The sequence below is a fragment of the Vulpes lagopus genome, chromosome 4, assembly GCF_018345385.1.
Source record: "Vulpes lagopus strain Blue_001 chromosome 4, ASM1834538v1, whole genome shotgun sequence".
NCBI lineage: Eukaryota > Metazoa > Chordata > Mammalia > Carnivora > Canidae > Vulpes > Vulpes lagopus.
Window position 1 is genome coordinate 51,326,824 of NC_054827.1, and position 21,300 is coordinate 51,348,123.

The following is a 21,300-nucleotide window of genomic DNA, read 5'->3' on the forward strand; positions in this document are numbered from 1 at the left end:
CTCCCGGCTCATCAGCTGAGAGAAAGGCCAACCTCCCTCAGGCTGCCCACAGCCTGACCCCTGCCTAGCACCTGAGCAGGAGCCCTGACCGAATCTGGCATCTAACTGTGCGTCAGCCACCAAACCGACTGCAGTTTCATAGAGCCCACGGACTGTTTCTCACCTGTACCATTGGCCACGCTATCTCCTTGACCTTCACTGTGGTCTAGCCTGTGTGGCTAACCCCTTACCATCCTCGTCAGGATCCACCTCCTCTCCTCCAGGTTCCACCTGGGTACCCTGGTCTGTTTCCACACTCACCGCTGCATACTGCCACCACTGCGCCATCCAGTGTGCATCAGGGCACGCTGAGGGCAGAGACCACTGCGTCTAACTGAACTGCCACCGTCACCATCATACACGGTCAAAAACATACTCAGCCTACAAACGTGCAAGTTACCTTTTGTTGCCTGGTTGCTGATAGGCGGTGGATTGGATGCAGGTCTCTTGGTGGGGTGAAGGGGCACTGAAAAGGAAGTTTCACCGACTGGCCTTTCTGGGCTTACGCTGCCATTATTTATCTGGCACACCCCTGAAATCAAGCTTGAATTCTGTGTATACTTTCCATTTTGCAGGCTTGAGCCACTGCTGTCCACAGAATTCCTACTTTGTACCTTCTGACTGATTTCTGATGAACTTTCCTTTTTGATGCATTTCTGGCCTCTACTTAGGTCCTAGAAAAGGAAGGAAATAAGTAAAGCTGGTTTTTTAGAGTTCCTTTAAGATACGTGAGCTATTTAACCTCTCTATGCAATAGCAAGTCAAGAGAGAGAACAGACTATGAACTTTGGTTTTCCTAACATATAGCAGCCACAGACTACACCTTCAGGGTGGTCATGTCATTCCCAAACCTAATAGCACGAAAGGATTCCATTTTTTTTTTTTAAGATTTATTTATTTATTCATGATAGAGAGAGAGAGAGGCAGAGACACAGGAGGAGGGAGAAGCAGGCTCCATGCCGGAAGCCCAAGGCAGGACTCAATCCCGGGACTCCAGGATCGCGCCCTGGGCCAAAGGCAGGTGCTAAACCGCTGAGCCACCCAGGGATCCCCAGAATTCCATTATTAAAGTGTGCATCATAACTTAAGTCTAGAAGAAAACATTTTTATTTACATATATATATGAATTTGGATATTTATATATAAATGTATATAACATTTTTTAAAATTTTTATTTATGATAGTCACACAGAGAGAGAGAGAGGCAGAGACACAGGCAAAGGGAGAAGCAGGCTCCCCGCAGGAAGCCCAATGTGGGACTCGATCCCCGGACCAGGGAGTCATGCCCTGAGCCAAAGGCAGACACTTAACCCCTGAGACACCCAGGGGTCCCACATATATTATTATAATATGGCATTCTGCATGTGCCATGACATGCACTATGGGAAGAACCTGTGGCTGGGACATGGACCTACCATTTCCTCAGCACATCACAGCTCCCATGTATCTGTCACAGTGTAGTGCACCGTTTTTTCTAGAATCTAACTTCTGTTAAGGTTCAACTCCATTGTATCTAAATTGTTTACGAAAAAAAAAAGCACCTAGATGCTGAGCGCTAAGTCTGGTTTTTTTCTCTAACAATTCTTTCTTCTGTTTATTTAAAAGATCACTGAATGAACCATCAGGAAACAACAATGCTACTTATGGGTAGGTCTTGAAACCTACCCAATGCTACTTATGGGCAGGTCTTGAAACCTACCCAATGCTACTTATGGGCAGGTCTTGAAACCTACCCAATGCTACTTATGGGTAGGTCTTGAAACCTTGAAGCCAATAGAAGGGGCATGACCAGAATTAAAAAATAGAAAATACAGACTTGAACATACTGCAGATGTGATGTTTCATGAAACTAGCTATATGTGTGTGTGTGTGATGTAAAATTCCTGATTCTGTAATGGTCAAATAAGTTTTTAAAACTGCATTAAATAGGGCAGCCCGGGTGGCTTGGCGGTTTAGCAAGGCATGGTCCTGGAGACCCAGGATCAAGTCCCACATTGGGCTCCCAGCGTGGAGCCTGCTTCTCCCTCTGCCTGTGTCTCTGCTTCTCTCTCTCATGAATAAATTAATAAAATCTTCATTAAAAATCAATAAAACTGCATTAAACACAGACTTGCTTTAAATTAGTCTTACAAATATGCCTGAGTATGAGAAAACAATTGTTATGATTTGACAGGCCTCTCTATAAAACCTCTCTGGGTTATAGGCAAAAGAAATGTGATTTTCTCTAAGGTGATCTTGCTAATCATCTGTCCTCTACTTCTTTATTTTCAAAGACCAAAACAATAGCTAGATTTAAATAATAGCTTACTTTTTTAAAAGAGTTTATTTTTAAGTAATCTCTACACTCAACGTGGGGCTCAAACTTATACCCTGAGATCAAGAGTGGCATGCTCTACCTACTGAGCCAGCCAGGGTCCCCAGTAGTAGCTTGCTTTTAATACTGAATCCTATAATGCTCATTAAGTTGTAAACGTTATGATCGATGAAGCACTGTGAAATCATACACTGAATAAGTGAATTACTAATAGTTAAGGTATTCCTTCCTTGACCTTTGATTCTGGAGTATATTCTATTAAAAGGACTTACACTACAAAACTCTGCCTTATAAAAATAACTTGGCTCTTTTGCTTATTGTAAAATGTCTAAGTATTTAGAAAATGTAGATAAGCCAAATGAAGAAAATAAAAACCATGCATGAAGGGGTGCCTGGGTGGCTCAGTTGATTAAGTGTCTGACTCTTGATCTTGGCCTGATCTAAAGTTGGTGAGTTCAAGCCCTGCATTGAAGCCTACATCTCAGCATGGAGTCTACTTAAACAAACACCTGTGATTCCACTACACACTATATGCTTAGTGTTGGCAAAGTTAGGGGACTCGACTCTACAGCATATGAGAATTTTGATTCTTTCTATGGTTGTCATTTTCCAAAGCTTGTAGCAAAAGATCATATGGACTACTGGAAAGCTGTGGCTTCTCAAAAAGCTTTTGGGGCTCATTTTGTTTGGTATAACTATTAATATGCTGGGATCCCAAGACATCAAGTGTCTTCTCTTAGAGCAAAGGCTCTTAATCTGGAGTCAATGGATAGTCTGAGTAAGGGTTTCTCACAAACCATGAGAAAATGCATGCAAAGATCAGTATTTATGATGAATATTTTTCTTGTAAGAGAGTCAATAACTGCATCAAATTCTCAAATTTACTATCTAAAAATGTTCAAGAAACAATGTCAGAGATTAAAAAGAGATCTTCATGGTACTCCCCCCCCCCCCCCCCCTTCCTCCTAGCTAGACATAACCGAGAAGTGTTGGCTGCCAGGACTTTTTAGCTTTCCTTGAATCAACTATTCTTTTCCAGATCACATTCCTTCCATGACCCTTGCATTAGGTGTTACATCAGAATTCCTAAAAACAGATAGTTGTTCAAATTAAATGTGCATTTAATTGTAAATTATTTTTTAGCTTTCCAGATCCAATTACTGGTTGCAGTAAAAAAAATAGAAAGCAAAAGCACAGTTAATGACAACCCTAAATCTCCTTTTGATGTTTCAAGCCTTGCATATACCTGAAGATGAAATCTGGAAGTTGTATCAAATTGTTTAATCCAGGAAGAACTCCTCAAGTCTTGATCTTCAGTCTTGACATGGTACCCTAAACAAAAGTTTTAATTAAATTATATCCACACAAACTTAATCATAACAAACAAAATTAACCTAATGTTTGAAACTGAAAGTACATTTAGATTGACGTTTTATTAAAAAATGAGTTTACTCATATACTTTTCACCAGGCTGCTTTCCCTCTCAAAAACAAAAGAGTCATCAGCTCACAATCTAACATGTTAATTCTTTCAATTCTCTCAAAGACTGTCTTTATATGACAGGTTTTGTGCCAGATGCTGGAAGATCCAGAGTCAAATTCTATGGCCATCTGTTATAGACGGAAAAGCCAAATGCAATATACTCTCTCTAAAACGGGTATATTTTTCCATATAGAATAAAAGGCATATGTTTGCCTGAATCCTGCAGTAATTTCATAGAAGCCTTCTTTTCAAGGAACCAAAGAAATGACAGGGAGAGAGAGAGGTGTGGACAAACCCAGATCTGAATTTGAGATGTTCCATTGCTGGTGCATCTTTAATTATTTAACCTCTCTAAGCGTTAGTTTCCTCTTATACAATAAGCCAAGATCTTGAGATCAGACAGCCCTGGGTTCCAATTCTAACACCAGTGGGTAAGAACAGCTATGCAAGTACGGGCAAGTTCAATTAGCTTTATTAAGTCTTCTTGCCTCTACTTGTAAAAGTCTTATTACATACACCAAAATGTGGTTTCAAGAATTAAGTGAAATGGATGTCAGGTTGCTGGCACACAATTCACACAACTGGGAAGTGAACACAATTTCTACAACAGGCATTTAGTTTTAAGGTGGTACCACTGGTACCATCTTTTCCCCCACCCTCCTCAGACTTTCAGGCAACAAGATTTCCCCCAAAGGTACACAGAACAAAACACTACATGGCATCACTGGTACTGTCACTGAGTCTTCGCTTTCCCAATATTTCTTTTTCAACTAAGAGAATGTCCTCACCCAGAAACAGATCAAAACTTGTTTTCCCTCCCACGAAAGAAAAGAGGGATTGATGGCTCAAGCCTAGCGGACCATGTAAGACACCTCAACCTGCCTTCCACTCTGAATAGCTTATAAAATAGCACTGACTGTCTTGCAAAAGCAGTGGTAAGATTATGCCAGTGAACACAATTCTCCAGCCACTAATTTACATTTTGACTTCTTATACTTGCATCTTATATTTGTCAACATTATGTATTTTCTGGCCAATATGCTTAATACCATTTCCAACTAAAGATGTGCAATTTATAGTTCTTACTCATAATCTCTAACCTCAACTAGGATAATACAGCTATGAAGTTGGGGCTCATATGTGACTTTTTTAGAGACTGATAATTTATGTTTCTTACCACAGTCCACTGGTTTATCACAGCGATACACCTGTCTAGCCTCATGATTACTGCTGTGGCAGCCGCCGGGACCCTGGAGAGAGTCTTTTTCACCACTGCAGTCTGTGCTTTGTCTTTGCCTCTGTAAACATGTGGAATAGTGCAACCCAGCCATAGACAGCATGCCCTGAATAGCTTCTTCCTCTGTGCTCGTAGAGGTAGGACATTCCCTAAAGAGAAGGTAAGCAAAAGGACAAGAGCTTATTTCTTCTTTTGACATTTTCAGTAAAATATAAAATTAAAAAATGTTTTCATAGAGTTTATAATCACAATGTAATGAGACCACTAACCATCAGTAAGCCTACCTTTTAATTGGAATTTCACTTCTAGATGGCTTCTGGCCCTTCTGAAGGAAGTTCCTTATCACAGTAGAGTCCTCCTTGAAGTTTGATGTTATTTCTTGTTTTTTTTCATCACCTGAACTTTCAGACTCTTCAGTGGTAAAGTTATTTTTCTGAGATAATAAATAATTAAATGGAAGCAAATCTATATAAGAAATCTGAGTAAGTTTCTACTAACCAAAAACATTTTATCAGTCTAGGCAAAGTTAGAATCTTAACTATCATGGAATTATTTCTGTATTTCCTGTGACAAAGTTAAAATCTGTAGTAATTACAGTACATAATTCCTTAGTTTAAAAAAAAAAAAAAGGACAATATAGGTTTTCTTTAAAGTGAAATGAAATATAATCTACGAGAAATATGAGAAACCTAAGAATAGCATCCATCTATCCCCCCTTTCTAAAACCAGAGACAAAAGCCATATTTAACAAATGTAAACAGTCACAGGGTGTGTGTGTGTGTGTGTGTATACGTAATTGCCATTACAGGGAAGACCTTGTGCCACAAAGGTCATGGAGACAGGCTTTGGGAAGAGCTGTCATTTCTTCCCCCTCCGCCCCCGCAGGTGAAAGAAAGTATATTCATCTTTCCATTAGATAATGCATAAGTCACAAGGGTTTGGGCATACCAGTGCAGTGCAATCAGGTCCAGAGTCTTCTGAATCAGAAATATCAGAATATTCTGATGATCGATTCCTGAGTTCTGATTTCACACTTGTAAAAAACCCTGCGAGCAGGAAGAGAGTAAGAGAGACAGTCCGTGGAGGCTTACAAACAGAATGGCACCTGAGTCAGACCAGTTTCCACACAGGCCTCGCCTGCCCCAGCTCCACCCTCCTACACTGCTTTCATCTTCTTCCTTTCCTTCTTCCTCCAAACACTTTCTCCCTAATTGATCAAGATACAGACTGAAATGTACTCTTAAAATGTTTGTGGCATTTACTGAGCATGATGATACATTCCTCATTTGCGTGGAAATTTTCTCTTTCCAGAAAAAAAAACCTCCAACGCTAAAATTGGCTACAAGATGCTTTTTCCTTTCTCTTTTGCATTGTTTCAACAGAAAACAAAAAGATAATTCTCTTAAACTTTTTTTTTTTTTAATTTTTATTTATTTATGATAGTCACACAGAGAGAGAGAGAGAGGCAGAGACATAGGCAGAGGGAGAAGCAGGCTCCATGCACTGGGAGCCCAACGTGGGATTCGATCCCGGGTCTCCAGGATCACGCCCTGGGCCAAAGGCAGGCGCTAAACCGCTGCACCACCCAGGGATCCCAATTCTCTTAAACTTATAAAGCACTCAAGAAGATGGTGAATTCAACAAACTTAACTAAGATTTACCACTGCCCTTCTCTCTCATGTGGCCCTGCCAAGTAACAACTGTTCAATAATTCCATCGATTAGCTGCCTTACCCTGGCATGTGAACACATGCAGAGTCACCAACTACAGCAACACCAAATTTATTTAGAATTAGCAAGAATAGAAGTATTCAACATGGATGAAATGTTCATTTTTCTTGTCAATCTATCAAAGTATTCAAGTACTTTTTAAAATAGAAGGGTATATGGAGGCCCTGAAAAATGCTAAGAAATTAAGACTTCACTCAAAGAAAAATAATCTAAAGGAAGAGGAGGTGTTATTTTTTTGTCACATGGATGATAGCCAATTACTAACCAAATAGAGGTCTTCCTGTCAACAGGCAACCAAACAGAACAACACATGGATTACTCGTAGCTTCAGAGAGCTAATTCTGTATGTCTCCTAATTCTGACAACCATATATACATGTTAGCTAAAATTATATAAGAAACTGTATTAAACTTGTGACTATTTTAGTATTTGGAGTAGAGGCCCATAAAATGCACAGGCTTTCATGTGACTCTTGTAAAAATCTGTCACCCAACTGACTAGCACATACCCTCCCTTGTCACTAAAAACGTCTTCCATGGTCACTACACCTCACTTGGCATTTGCATTCACATTTCCCTGACGAATAAACTACTCAGAAATACTTCAGATTTCTCTAGAGTATTAGGGACATGACAATTTTCAATCCTACTACAAACTTAAAATTTTTAAATTAGCAAGTGACTTTACATATTATCACATAGGTAATAAGTAGACCTTTTAAACAACCATTAAAACAAACATACTGGGGGCACCTGAGTGGCTCAGTCAGTTAAGCATCTGCCTTCGGCTCAGGTTATGATCCCGGGGTCCTGGGATGGAGCCCCGCATTGGGATCCCTGCTCAGAGGAGTCTATTTCTCCCCTCTGCCCCTCACCCTGCTCATGCTCTCTCTCTCTCTTGCTCTCAAATAAAATCTTTTAAAAAAATAAAACATACTGTTAAGTGGTTTTTGAGACTCTTCATTCTCCACTCCCTCTATTCCTGAACTCTCTTCCATCTTCATTTTCGCCTTCTTTGTCCTTCTCTTGTCCTCCTCATTTTCACTATCTGCTGTATAAAGACTTGGATCTGCGAAGGGGTGTCTCTCATCTCTGCACATAGAGGAGAAAAGAATCAAGTCACAAAACAGTCTGACACTGCAACCACATAGTATATCCTCCCCCTTCATCTCTAGTTGGAGTGGAGAACTGAGACACTTTCCCCATATCTGAGTCAGATGTGCACTAGTGGGTACAGGGACTAAACGAACAGAGGGAATCCACTGAAAACTCATCTGTGTGACGCTCTGATCTACTTGACGTACTTAATGATCCTTCCATTTGTCAGCAGTAACCGTAGATCATTGTCTTTTGCCCTCCATTCAGGTACCGTGGAAGATGGCTGGAGATGTTTGTTAAATTTTCCATTCAGTTTAGAGCTCAAGATGTCCTTAAAGTATAAAAACAGAACTTAATGTCTGCCCTTGGATATACCTGCCTGACCAAAGGAACACAGTACACCACCACCTTCCACCTCGGCCCTACATCCCAACCGTGCAGTGTGCAGCACTAACACTAACTGGTTCCTAAAACCAAAGCATGAATACATACGGTTCATCTTCCTGTAGGGCCACTAACAATAAAACACATTCTATAAAGCAGAATGTAAAATGTACATAAAGTGAAGGCAAAGACATTTCACTCTTGCAGAAAGCTCAAAAACTGGAGAAGCAGTGCCTTCATGTGTTTTAATTATCTTTTCCTTGCTCCTAGGGGCACTAGTTGCTGGGTCCTGCCCAGTCATCCTATCCTTGACCTAATCCCCAGTTTCCCAGGGAGGCACTGTCAGCAACTTACAGATCACCACCCTGCTATCGCTGGGGACAAAGGCCACCATGGGGCATAAAAGTGCAATGACAGTGGTTTTTTAATAAAAAGTATTTTCTTTTTGTGGTAATTTTTTTCTTTCATAATAAATACAAACTTTCATAACAAGCTAAATCTTCTCCCAGATGGCTATGGGTTAAAGAGGTTCAGAACAACAAAAGCTTAAAACAGTATCAATACAATTATATAAAATGTAAAATGTTTAAGTTATAATTTCTAAAGAACTTCTTCAAATATTTTAATTCAGAAATAGTTCTATCTTATTCATTTTAAATTATTCCTGTTCTTAAGATGTAAAATGATGGATGACTCACCATAAACTCACTACCATGTTTTACAAAGGCCCCCTCCCTCTTGTCCATTAAGCCAGCATTTCCCAAACTTGAACGTGTTTATTCCAACAGTCTCCCGGTCCAATAGTTTCTCATGCTGGTACTGCTGGGTCAGGAGTAGGCTTTCTGCACTTGCTCTTCACTCTGTTTCCTCAAATCTTTGTATCCACTTGACTTCTTCCAGTATTTGTCAGCTCAAACCTGAGAGGTTCTCTGATGAGGGTAGGCGGGGAGCTAAAGTAGCCATCCACACCCCAGCCCTTTTATTTAAACTCTCCCTATACTCTTCCAGCTTCCTTCATAGTACTTATTACCTGAAATTATATTATTTTAATATATATCTCATCTCCCATTCTTCCAACTTGAGCTAGGATGGAAGCTACACAATGGCAGAGACCAGTTTTGCTCACTCTGGTATCTTCCCCAGAGCCTAGAAGAGCATAGGGTATTTGGTAAACACTCAATAAACATGTCTACCAAAAAAAATGAGATCTACTCAGCCTACTACACTGATGCCTAGAAAGCTGAAACACATTCCCTGTCACGGACATCAATACTGTTGGCCCCTACAATACGAGGCAAAGATTAGAAAACAAACATCACCAGACTATTCTTTTTATTATCCGTTTAAAGAACCTTCAGGAACAGCCAACTCCTTTTCTGTAATCATGAAATATAATACTTGCCTCTTCCCATGGACACATCTCTAACCTTCTGAGGACCTCCCTTGTATGGAGCTCTAGGATGTCTAGGTTAGAAGGAGTTCGGACACTATGATCTCGAAGTTTCCTCATCTTTCTTCGGGAATGGTACGGGGAAGTTGCTTCATTTGAGGATCGTGAAACTGGACACACAGTAGGAATTCCCTGAGATTTAACTGGTTTGCCATTTTCCTCCTTTAAGAATTAAATTCAGAGTGTTTTTATGACAAGGCCACATATATATATCTGACTAAATAAGCAGCCATAAAAATATTTTAAAACAAAAACCATATAAATAACAAAGACCAAATTGTAACACTCATAAGATTCAACATAAGCTTTACTGAGACCTTTAATCCCTTCTCTCCCCCACAAAATATACTGTGCACCTATTTCTTCTTTGATTTTAAATATCATTGTAAAAGCTGGGTAGTGTTCCACTATACAGATAGAGCATAATTTACTGACCTAATACTGGTAGTTATTAGAGGCTGCTTCCAGTTCTTTCCTATGATGAAGATTCTTTCACATATATATTTGCATAAATCAGTAACTGCTTTTTAAATCAAAGTCACCAGTCTATGCAGTTTTAAAAATTAACTCTATAAATGTATCACAAAAAGCAGCAGTCTACTCTCCCCCATCCCTGATTCCCATTCTCCAGGAGCAACTACTTGAAGGTTCTTTTTATTGTGATATATACATAATTTTATGGCACGTACATAACTTACCATTTTAACATTTTTAAGTGTACAGTACAGTGGCATTAAGGACATTTCACACTGTTGTGCAACCACATACCACCATCCACCTTTAGAAATCTGTAATCTTCCTAAACTTAAAATCTGTGCCCATTACCCAATAACTCCCATTCCTCCTTAACCACCAGCCCCTGGCAACCACCTTCTACTTTCTCTATGCATTTAACTCTTCTAGGAGCTTAATATAAGGGGAACCACACAATAGTTGTACCTTTGTGACTGGCTTATTTCACTTAACACAGTATCTTAAAGTTTCATCCATGTTGTAGTATAGGTCAGAATTTCCCTTTTTCAGGCTGAATAATATTCCATTGTACATATATTATGTGTGTACTACTTTTTGTTCACTCATTCCTCCATTATGGACAATTGGGCTGCCTCCACCTTTTGGCTGCTGTAAATGCTGCTGCTATGAACACCTGAGAAAACCCTACTTTCAGTCCCGTTGGGTATATTCACAGCACTTGCAACTCTTGTAACTGTTTCTGTTGTTGGTGGTGTTATTTGTTCAGTTATTTGCCTCTAAATTTCTAATAAAATGTTTTAACTGTTATTTCTTGGTTTTCAGTTTTATTTTTTTTTTAAGATTTTATTTTCTAAGTAATGTCTATACCCAATGTGGGGCTCAAACCCACAGCCCTCAGATCAGGAGTCTCATGCTCTACTGACTGAGCCTGCCAAGCACCCTTTCAGCTTTAGAGGTTACTGAATTCCTACTATGCAAGATGAAGTCTCAGTCTTTTCACACTTTTCCTAAGTGTACACATACTTCCTGTCCTTCAGTAAATTGAACTCAGTAAAAACTATAATCCAGTGCCACATAATGTATTACTGTATTTCCTTTCTTTTATATCCTTTGATTTTCCCTTAAATTTATAATTGTCTCACTCTCTATCTGCTTTGTTTTCTATGTATTTATCACTAGTTGATCCCAAATTCTTCACTGGAAGAATGCAAACATTCAAACACATTAGGTAATCTACCAATTTTATACTTTTCTTTGGAGACATCCCTTCGAGGCAGGAATGCCAGTTGAAGTACAAGATGCCCAGCTAAATCTGAATTTCAGATAAACAACAAATATGGAGCCCTTCATTTGCCTGTTCTATCCTGGACTTCTAATTTCCAAGAACCCCTTTTCATTCTGGGCCTGCACAGGTCATCAAAAACCTTTCTTGTCCTGCTTTCACTCTACCATTTAAAAATGCAACCTCCACCACCATCTCTGGCTGTCACTCCCCATCTTTTCCTCCTTCTGTATTGTTCTTCATAGCACGTGTCAATTACAGACACATTAAAATATTTATGGCTAACCTCTTCCTTCTCAGCTCCATGAGGGCGGGGCCTTTGTTTTCTTCACTGCTCTCTGCCCACCTGGGTAATCCAGATTTGTTGCAAGAATTTCAGAGCTTTTTTTCTAGTTCATTTCCTCTCTTTTGGAATAGCACTCCCTCTAAGAATTTCTTGAGAAGGAGTACATGGGAAGTAAATTTTTTGAGATGTTGCCTCTTTCATATTTTAAGATTTTATTTATTTACTTGAGACAGGGAGCACAAACAGAGGGGAGGGGCTGTGGGAGAGGGAGAAGCAGACTCCCACTGAGTAGGGAGCCCAATTTGGGGCTCCATCCCAGGACCCTGAGATCATGACCTGAGCTGAAGGCAGCCTCTTAACTAACTGGACCACCCAGGCACCCCCACCCCCACATCTGTATTTCACCATATTTAATTTATAGGTGGCTAAATATAAACTTTTGTAAGCTGATATCCCTCCTACTACCCTCTTCCCCCAGAATGTTAAAGACTTTGCTTTAGTGTCTTCTAGTTTACAATGTCATTGTTAAGAAATCTAGTATTATTCTGATTCCTGATGCTCTGTATACCACTCATGCTTGCATAATGCCTTTTAGGATATATTCTGCTACATGTATTCTAAAATGTAACCACTATGTACCTGGGCATAGGTCTTTTCTCATCCATAGTACTGGGCATTCTATAGGGTTCTCCATCTGGGAAGATGTGTCCTTGAATTCTAAAACATTTTCTTTATTCCTCTGATAATCTTCTCTTTGTTTTCTATGTTATCTCTTTCTGGACCTCCTATTATTTTCATAGTGACTATGTAAAATGACCTTTGAATTTTTCTGTCCTATCTTGGTCTTTTTTTTTTTTTTAAACTTTATGGGAGAGTTTCCCAATTTTATATTCCAACGATTTTACGAAATATTGTTTCTATTATACTTCTAATTTCTAAGAACCCCTTTTCCTTCTTTTTTGAATGTTCCTTTGTTATAGCTGCCTGTTCTTTTTTCATGGAGGCAATATTTATGTACTCTTTTCTCTTGATATCAATTATATTTGGGTTTTAGTCTAAAGAGCTTATTTATTTCCTTCAAATATTTTCCTTCTTTATTTTCGGTCTTTGTCTTCAAAATTCTTCTTGGCTTTCCATGCATTTTATTTTTTTTAAGAGATTTTATTTATTCATTCATGAGAGACACAGAGAGAAATAGAGGCAGAGACACAGGCAGAGGGAGAAGCAGGCTCCATGCAGGGAACCTGACATGGGACTCAATCCCAGGACCCCAGGATCATGCCCTGGGCCGAAGGCGGCACTAAATCGCTGAGCCACTGGGGCTGCCCTCTCCATACATTTTATTTTTTTTTTAAAGACTTTATTTATTTATTCATAGAGACACAGAGAGAGAGAGAGGCAGACACACAGGCAGAGGGAGAAGCAGGCTCCATGGCACTAAACCACTGAGCCATCCGGGCTGCACTCTCCATGCATTTTAAAAGAAAAAGCATTAAAAAGCTAATGGTGTCAAGATACAGTAGTAACTAGATAAACATATGGGAGGAAAATAATGCCTGAAATTTACCTTATGCTATACACAGAAATTCAAGATTAGCTATTTATCCAAATGTAAAAGTTTACAGGAGAAAACAAAAAAAAAGTACCTTCAACCCCTGGGGTGGGCAAAGGTTTCTTAGGGAGGTCACTAAAAAATACTAACTATAAGTAAGAAAACTAATTTACAAATTGGACTTCTTCAAAATTAAATATTTCTGCTCATAAAAAGATACCATTAAGATAATGAAAAGGCAAGCCATAGACTGAGTAAATATTCACTATATTCATCATATATGAATGCATGCGTGCATACCAAACAACAAAGAACTTGTGTCCAAGATACATAATGAACTCCTACAAATCAATAAAAACAACATAATTTCTTAAACGGGCAAAAATTTCAAACGGGTACCTCATAAGAAAAGATATACAAATAGCCAAACACAAGAAAAGGTGCTCAACATCATTAGTCTTCCGGAAAAAGCAGATTAACAATACAATGAAATAGTATTTCATACTCTCTAGAAAAGCAAAAATTAAAAGACGGAAAACACCAAACACAAGCAAGAATACACGACGACTACAATTCCTACAAAGTACTGCTGACGGTGGCACAACCACTTCGGAAAATAGATTCTTACAGAGCGGAAATTCAGTTACCATATGACTTGAAAACTCTATTCCAAAGGTACTTATTATCCCCTAAAAATGAAACCCCATGTTTACCACAAGACATAGGCTGTTTATAACAGTTTTATTCATACCAGCCACATCTGTATATGACCCAAATATCCATCAACCGAAGAATGGAAAACACATCATGGTAATTCATTCAATGGAATACCATTCAGCAACAAAACAACAACAAAAAAGAACTACTGGCAGATGCAATAACATGGATGAATCTCAAAAGCATTATGTTGAAGGCCAGACACAAAAATAGGATATACTGTAAGACTGCCTTTATTTGAAATTCAAAAACAGGCAAACTAATCTACGATGAGAGCCACTGAGGTCTGAATGGTGGTAGCTCACGGTAGTAAGACTGACTAGAAGGGGGAGAAAAGACTTTCTGGGTGACAAGAGTGATTTATAGGTCTCAACTGCACTATGGTTACACAGTTTTTGTCAAAACTCAAATTGTCCTTTTATGATCTCTGCATTTCACTCAATGTAAAAAGAAAAAAGCTAATTGGGAGCTCTGTGTGAATAGGGCTTTGCAACTGGTGGGTTTCACTGTAGGAAGCTGCCTGCATTGTTCCATCAGAAGGGTACAGTCACTATGAGTAGATCTTCTATACTGGGAGGTATAGGCCAGGTGCCAGTGTTTGGAGAGTCAAGTGGAAAAAGAATCATTCACTATGTAGACTGTCACCTTAACCCTCTTGTTTTCAGTTTGGTACTTGTTTTGATGTCTCTCAGCTGGGTTCAGTGTCTCAAAGTCCAATCTCAAGTTCAACCTCTCAAACACCTAAACATCAAATTTTCTGCATGTGTTAAGATAGGGATTTGGAGATGAATTCATTTCTTAAACAGAACTGTTATCAATCCGACCTCTCCTCTTATATTCAGAGGGTCCTAACATCCCTAATTCCTGAGCTTTTTGTAGGTTCTCCTGTATAAGGAAGACCTACCTCTGGGCCTCTCTCTGCATGCCAAGTTGGTGACCATTTGTACATTTGCCTTCCAGCTTCCAAAACTGTGCTAGACTTCATCTGTGTTATTCTGTTTTCAGGAATATCTTTTTTATTCTTTTACTATCATTTTAGTTCCAAGAGGTGAGAGCAGTAAGCAGGTATGGTCAACCTACCAAATAATTTTTTTAAAGATTTGTATTTATTTATTTATTTGAGAGAGAGAGACAGAAAGACAGAGAGAGACAGAGACAGAGGGAGAAGCAGGTTCCATGCAGGGAGCCTGATGTGGGACTCGATCCCGGGACTCCAGGACCATGCCCTGGGCCAAAGGCAGGTGCTAAACCGCTGAGCCACCCAGGGATCCCCCAATCTACCAAATTTAATTAGAATCTTATTTTATTAACGGGAAAATGCCCAATTAAAGGATATGCCATTTAGAAAGCACAAACTAATATATACCTGCTAACCAGCAAGACAAGAATATAGAATTTTATCTCTGCCAATTAGATAAAGGATCATATGAAATCAGAAATCATCTGGCAGAATGTGGCTGAATACTTTTTCATACACTGAGAACATTTTCATATTTTTATATGTTTGGCATTTCTACTTCTTCTTTAATGATATACCGGTTTATTTTCTTTGCACATTTTTCTACAGCCATTTTGCTGCCTTCTGTACTGTCAACCCTCCAATTTAAAAAAAAACAACAACACTTTGTTGGCTATTTTTGCTCAATTATTCTTACAGGTATATCTTACCATTTTCAATTTAAATATTAACTTGGAATTAACATATTTCAGAAATGACATTTATTCAACTATTGTTTCATTTCCCGTAGTAAAGATTTATAGTTTTTTCATATAGTTCCAGACCTTTCTTATTGAGTATATTCTTAGCTTTGGTTATCACATATGAGATTTATATATTTATACATATACATATATTTAAGATTATATCTGTGACTTTTGATTTAAAAATAAAATCTACTTATATGGGGGATCCCTGGGTGGCTCAGTGGTTTACAGCCTGCCTTTCGCCCAGGGCGTGATCTTGGAGTCTCAGGATCAAGTCCCACAACAGGTTCCCTGCATGGGGCCTGCTTCTCCCTCTGCCTGTGTCTCTGCACCGCCCCCCTCTGTGTCTCTCATGAATAAATAAATAAAATCTTTTGAAAAATAAAAATAAATAAAAATCTACTTCTATGCAATTACTAGCACTCTTTAAAATTAGGAACTATTAAAAAAAATAGGAACTATTTTTCTACCGTATCTTAACACATTGAGGATTATATAAAATATTCTATCCAAGGACATTAAACACAGCATTTCATTATTTCTTTGATGTACACCTCTAAACTATTCTCTAAACACTTATCTAAACTATGAAACTACCAGTTAGCCTCCACTCTTCCACTTAATTTCCTTTCAGTTCAAGCTGGACACTAACAAAAGCACCTTCCTGAAGAATTACTTTAATTAAAATCCTTTCTTTAATACCCAGAATAGTTCCTAATTAATAAATTAAAACACCTAAATCTCAGATTTTATGCGATTTTGTCAAAGGGCATTTACCCAACCCAAAGGGCATTACCCAAGTTGTTCTACTACTTCAGTCAAGGGGGTCTCCTTGCCTCACACCACTAAGAGCATCCCTCTTTTAATTTTTTTTAGCATTCCATCTTTCCAAACACCCTTCACCTGGCTCTACTCACCCACCACCTCACATTTTCTCTCCCCCTCTAATTACTTAACAGGTATTCATCTCTGCAGAGCAGAAATAAATGGGATCTGCAATTTTGTGTATGCTGTGTTTCTTATTCTTGGAGTAAGCTGAAGAAATAAGTAACTAGTAACTGCTTCCTTATTACTTCATTAGGATACAATACTCTAAATTTCTCCATAGTACTTTGGAAGCTTGAAAACCTAAGGCTCCTTCCAAGACACAGCTCACTCTATATCATCTTAAGAGTCATAGTAAGGGCTCTCAAATGTATGTAATGGGATGGCAGATTTATTTGCTTCTTGAAGTAGACAGTAACCAAGCATTCAGATGATAGTTTCCACTCTTACCTCTATTGCTCGAATTACTTTTGAAAGTTCTTTAATAAGATGTCCAGGTCTGACATTGTCTGGGATCTCAAAGGCATGTTCAGATACAAGCTGTATTTGGATTAACAAAGATAAAAGTTATTTACACTATAGTAGGTAAAAAACAATCTACTAAACAAATTTTGGATTCTCTAGATTTTACAGACATAACAAAATACAGTAAGCCAGGTTGCAGAGTTCATGTAGTTGGTACAATACTCTTTAAGGAGATCCTTATTATTAACTTATAAAATCCTCTTAGCTTTAATGGACTCTCAGTGAATTTTGCTTTATACCGAGAAATAACCCTGTACTCTATCCCTCAAAGCCTACTGTAATTCTTACTACTCTAATTAGTAAAGTAACTAATTAAGTCCAACATTTAATCCATCATACATAAGGATTTGTAAGTGGGAACACAGACACTAAAATAATCCTATTTCCTATGGGAGGTCTAATTTGAGTAAATTTTTGTAAACTTTTTTTCTTTTACTAGGGAAAAGATCCTATCATAGGACAGAGGCATCAGTGAGTTACCATATCTATCCAACTGCAAACTACTGTCATTATTCCTTATATCTATTTCTAAATATTAACTTTGGTATTAAAGAACATTTTAATATTTTTAGACACATTCAATATACTAGTTTTTACTTTTGCTTTACATATTCTCCTCAGGTTTAGCATGATTTGTAAAAACAAACTAGTAACAACAGTAAATGCTAACCATGTGCCAGTGAAGATTCTGTACTGGTAAGCACTTTACCAGTATTAATTTATTAATCCTTTCAACAACACTATGACAGAGATACTACTACTATTCTCATTTTATAGTTGAGGGAATGAAAGCACAAAGGTTCACTAGTTTATTAGTAGCATAGCTGAGATCTGAATCCAAACATCGGACTCCAGAATCCACACTCTTGACCACTATGCTGAGCTGCTTCTCATCATGGCACAAGGTTAACAGATAAATGCAAACATCATGCTTTTAAAAGAGCACTTCAAATGTCATGAATTAACAGTATTTATTACTGATGAATTTTACTATGCATCAAAATTACCTACAAAGTGTGTTAAAAACAGGTTCAGATCCCACCGCTAATCTTTTAAATCAGTATCTATCAGGAAGGATCCAGGGAGTTTATTTTTTAAAATACTCTGACAACACACAAGTTTGAGCGTAACTTATCTAAACCCTTCAGCAGGTAGCAAATTACACAGTTTTTGCAACATATATTTTGTTATTATCTTGTTACATAGTTTTGTAATCTGTTTACCCCTTTACTTGTCACCTAGGTGATGTCTCTGACACTGGAAAACACGATTTTCACTTTCCTGAAATGCTTCCAGTGCCTGCCTTGCTCTAGTGACTACACAGCAATGATAATAAAGTGAAACAAGTAAGAATTATTGGGAGGGTAACCTATTAATAACCGTCTCCAATATCTCTAAAGAGCAGGATTTTTATTTCAAATGGCCATTCAAAAAATTAGTATGGAAATGTGTTTCCATCAGCTCACGTATTTATCACTTATTAAAGAGTAGCATGTAAAGTTCGAGAGAGAAATTAACATATCAAGTCCCTGGTCTTCAACAGCTCATAAACCTAGTGAAGGGGCTAGGAATATATTACTTTAGAGACTTTATAAAGTACACTGGCACAAAAAAATATGCTACATAAGCATAAGGGAAGGACATGCTGATTCCAAATGGAGATCTGGGATGACCTCTTGGAGGCAGTAGGATTCAAAAGCAAACAGAGCACATTTTAGTGAAAATGAAAGCTCCTGCTTGAACCTTGACTTCCTTTTTCCTTCATTTTTATGAAAATCTAGCAGATGGATAAGAGTACGTATGGGTTTTGCAATCACAGAGACCTAACTTTAGTCCGAGATCTACAAGTATTCTTGGGCAAGTTACATAAAATTCTTTGAACCTCACCTTCTCTATATGTAAAAGGGGGATAATGAAAGCAGATGTGAGCTCAAAATTATTTATTATTATTCTGTATCTACATGTTCATTTTTTAGTCAATATGCTAAATATATTTGAGTTACTTTCTTTCCCAGATTAAAGATTAAAGAAATACTTAGGTACTCTATTCTCATAAATACAAACATAAGCCAGTACATTTGTATACACTGTACAGTAAAATGCAGGTTTTATCAAAACCGTGATTTCCATTCCCTCGACTGCTGCCACTCACACTGCTGCCAAAGCAGCATAAGGACTCTTACTTTCAATCTTGCCACAGAAACAACAATGATTTTCTCCAAAGAAAACTACTTACTTCTTTCTTCATCCATAACTTTAAAGCAGCATGCAGTGCTTTCACTCCCTGTACTAGGTAAGTTTGAGGCTGGAAACCATCTTCTCTTAGTTCTGTGGAAATAGAATGGGGAAATAGAATAGAATGGAAATAGAATGGGGAAAGGAGTTAAAGCTCTCTGCAGGTACCAGGGTTAGCCTCAGGTGCTGAGCGACCACCAACTATCAAACTGTGTAACATTCAAATTCCCAGAGAAGGGAAAAAAGTGAAATAAAAAGCAAAAAAGAAAAAGAAATGGAATGACATGAAATGTGGTTGTAATGAATATTCCAAGCAAAAGGAAGCTCATAAACAGTGCTAAGAGATAAACCATGGAACAATGTGGGTATGGATGTATTCACATCAACTCTAAAAATGGAAACCATTAAACTATTTTATCATTTGTGACACAGGTGATAAAACTGAAGAAAAGGATTATCACAAAAGTCAGAATAGTGGTTCTCTCTAGAAGGTAGGGAAGAGGGATCCCTGGGTGGCGCAGCGGTTTGGCGCCTGCCTTTGGCCCAGGGCGCGATCCTGGAGACCCGGGATCGAATCCCACATCGGGCTCCTGGTGCATGGAGCCTGCTTCTCCCTCTGCCTGTGTCTCTGCCTCTCTCTCTCTCTCTCTGTGACTATCATAAATAAATAAAAATTAAAAAAAAAAAAAAGAAGATGGTGAAATGGGAAAAAAATAACTGGATCTTTCAAAGGTACCCTCAAGGCTGAGCCAGTAGCGTAGGTGACTCAAGTGAGCCTGATAATATTTTTTTAAGATTTTATTTATTCATGAGAGACAGAGAGAGAGAGACAGAGAGAGAGAGGCAGAGACACAGGTAGAGGAAGAAGTAGGCTCCACGTAGGGAGCCCAATGTGGGACTCAATCCCAGAACCCCAGGATCACAGCCCTGGGCCGAAGGCAGGCTCTAAACTGCTCAGCCACCCAGGGATCCCTGATAATTAATATTTAAACTGTTAGGACTGTGTATATGTATGTAGTGTGTGGTCCATACAGTCAGCTATGGGCAAGACATATTTCATGATTGTAAAGGTAAACGCACACACCTTTTTGGGGGGTTTTTAAATCATCTGAAACTCACATAAAATATATCAGACACAGTCTAAATTCATGCTGAAGCAAAAGCAAAAGGTTTCACTTCTGTCCAATGGCTAATTTACCTACTTAGATCCAAAATTAGTTCATTGTTTTATTATTACTGACACTACACACAGTTAAGTTTCATACAATCTATCCTCATTTAACCCATCATATAAGCCTTGTAACAGTCTGAGAGCTGGTAAATAACAGGCTACAATGGAAACTTAAAAGATCAGGGATGAGGCAGCCCTGGTGGCTCAGCGGTTTAGCGCCGCCTTCAGCCCATGGTATGATCCTGGAGACCCGGGATCGAGTCCCACGTCGGGTTCCCTGCATGGAGCCTGCTTCTCCCTCTGCCTGTGTCTCTGCCATTCTCTCTCTCTCTCTCTCTCTCTCTCTCTCTCTCTCTCTCTCTGTCTCTATGAATAAATAAATAAATCTTTAAAAAAAAAAAAGATCAGGGATGAAAGAACCTAATATGGGATAACAAGACCACCATCCCTGCTTCCAGGATGAATGCCTAGGATAATGGCAATTAGTACAATTTGGCCCTAGCCTTAGTGGGACTGGATTGATTCCTAGTATTGCCAGGTATCCTATCCTGCACTGATCCAGCTGACGAAATAAGAATATTTTAAAACATAACCTACCAATATCCTCTTTACAGTAATCTTTTTTAAGTCATTAATGTATAGGGTCATGTTTTCAATTAGACCTCAGTATTTCTGAATTCTCAATGGCCTAAAACAAGGGCTAAATCATTATTCTGAGACTAAGCAACTTGTTTGTGGCTGCAAGAAGAACAGCAAGATTTTATCTTTCAGATAAATTCTTAATTTGTTCTAAAAA

The 21,300-nt window shown here is 38.5% G+C and overlaps 1 protein-coding gene across 2 annotated transcripts in view; it reads right to left on the minus strand.

Annotated features, from left to right (window-relative positions):
• KDM7A (lysine demethylase 7A) overlaps nt 1–21,300 on the minus strand; it is an 83,557-nt gene that overhangs the window by 6,655 nt on the left and 55,602 nt on the right. For both annotated transcript variants that reach the window (XM_041753868.1, XM_041753869.1), the window contains exons 10-19: nt 19,335–19,426; nt 17,024–17,113; nt 9,686–9,895; nt 8,106–8,230; nt 7,739–7,893; nt 6,021–6,118; nt 5,357–5,505; nt 5,013–5,221; nt 3,600–3,685; nt 440–713 (exon numbers count right to left, since the gene is read on the minus strand). In XM_041753868.1, coding sequence (XP_041609802.1) covers nt 440–713; nt 3,600–3,685; nt 5,013–5,221; nt 5,357–5,505; nt 6,021–6,118; nt 7,739–7,893; nt 8,106–8,230; nt 9,686–9,895; nt 17,024–17,113; nt 19,335–19,426 — 1,488 coding nt within the window. The remainder of the gene's footprint in view (nt 1–439; nt 714–3,599; nt 3,686–5,012; nt 5,222–5,356; nt 5,506–6,020; nt 6,119–7,738; nt 7,894–8,105; nt 8,231–9,685; nt 9,896–17,023; nt 17,114–19,334; nt 19,427–21,300) is intronic.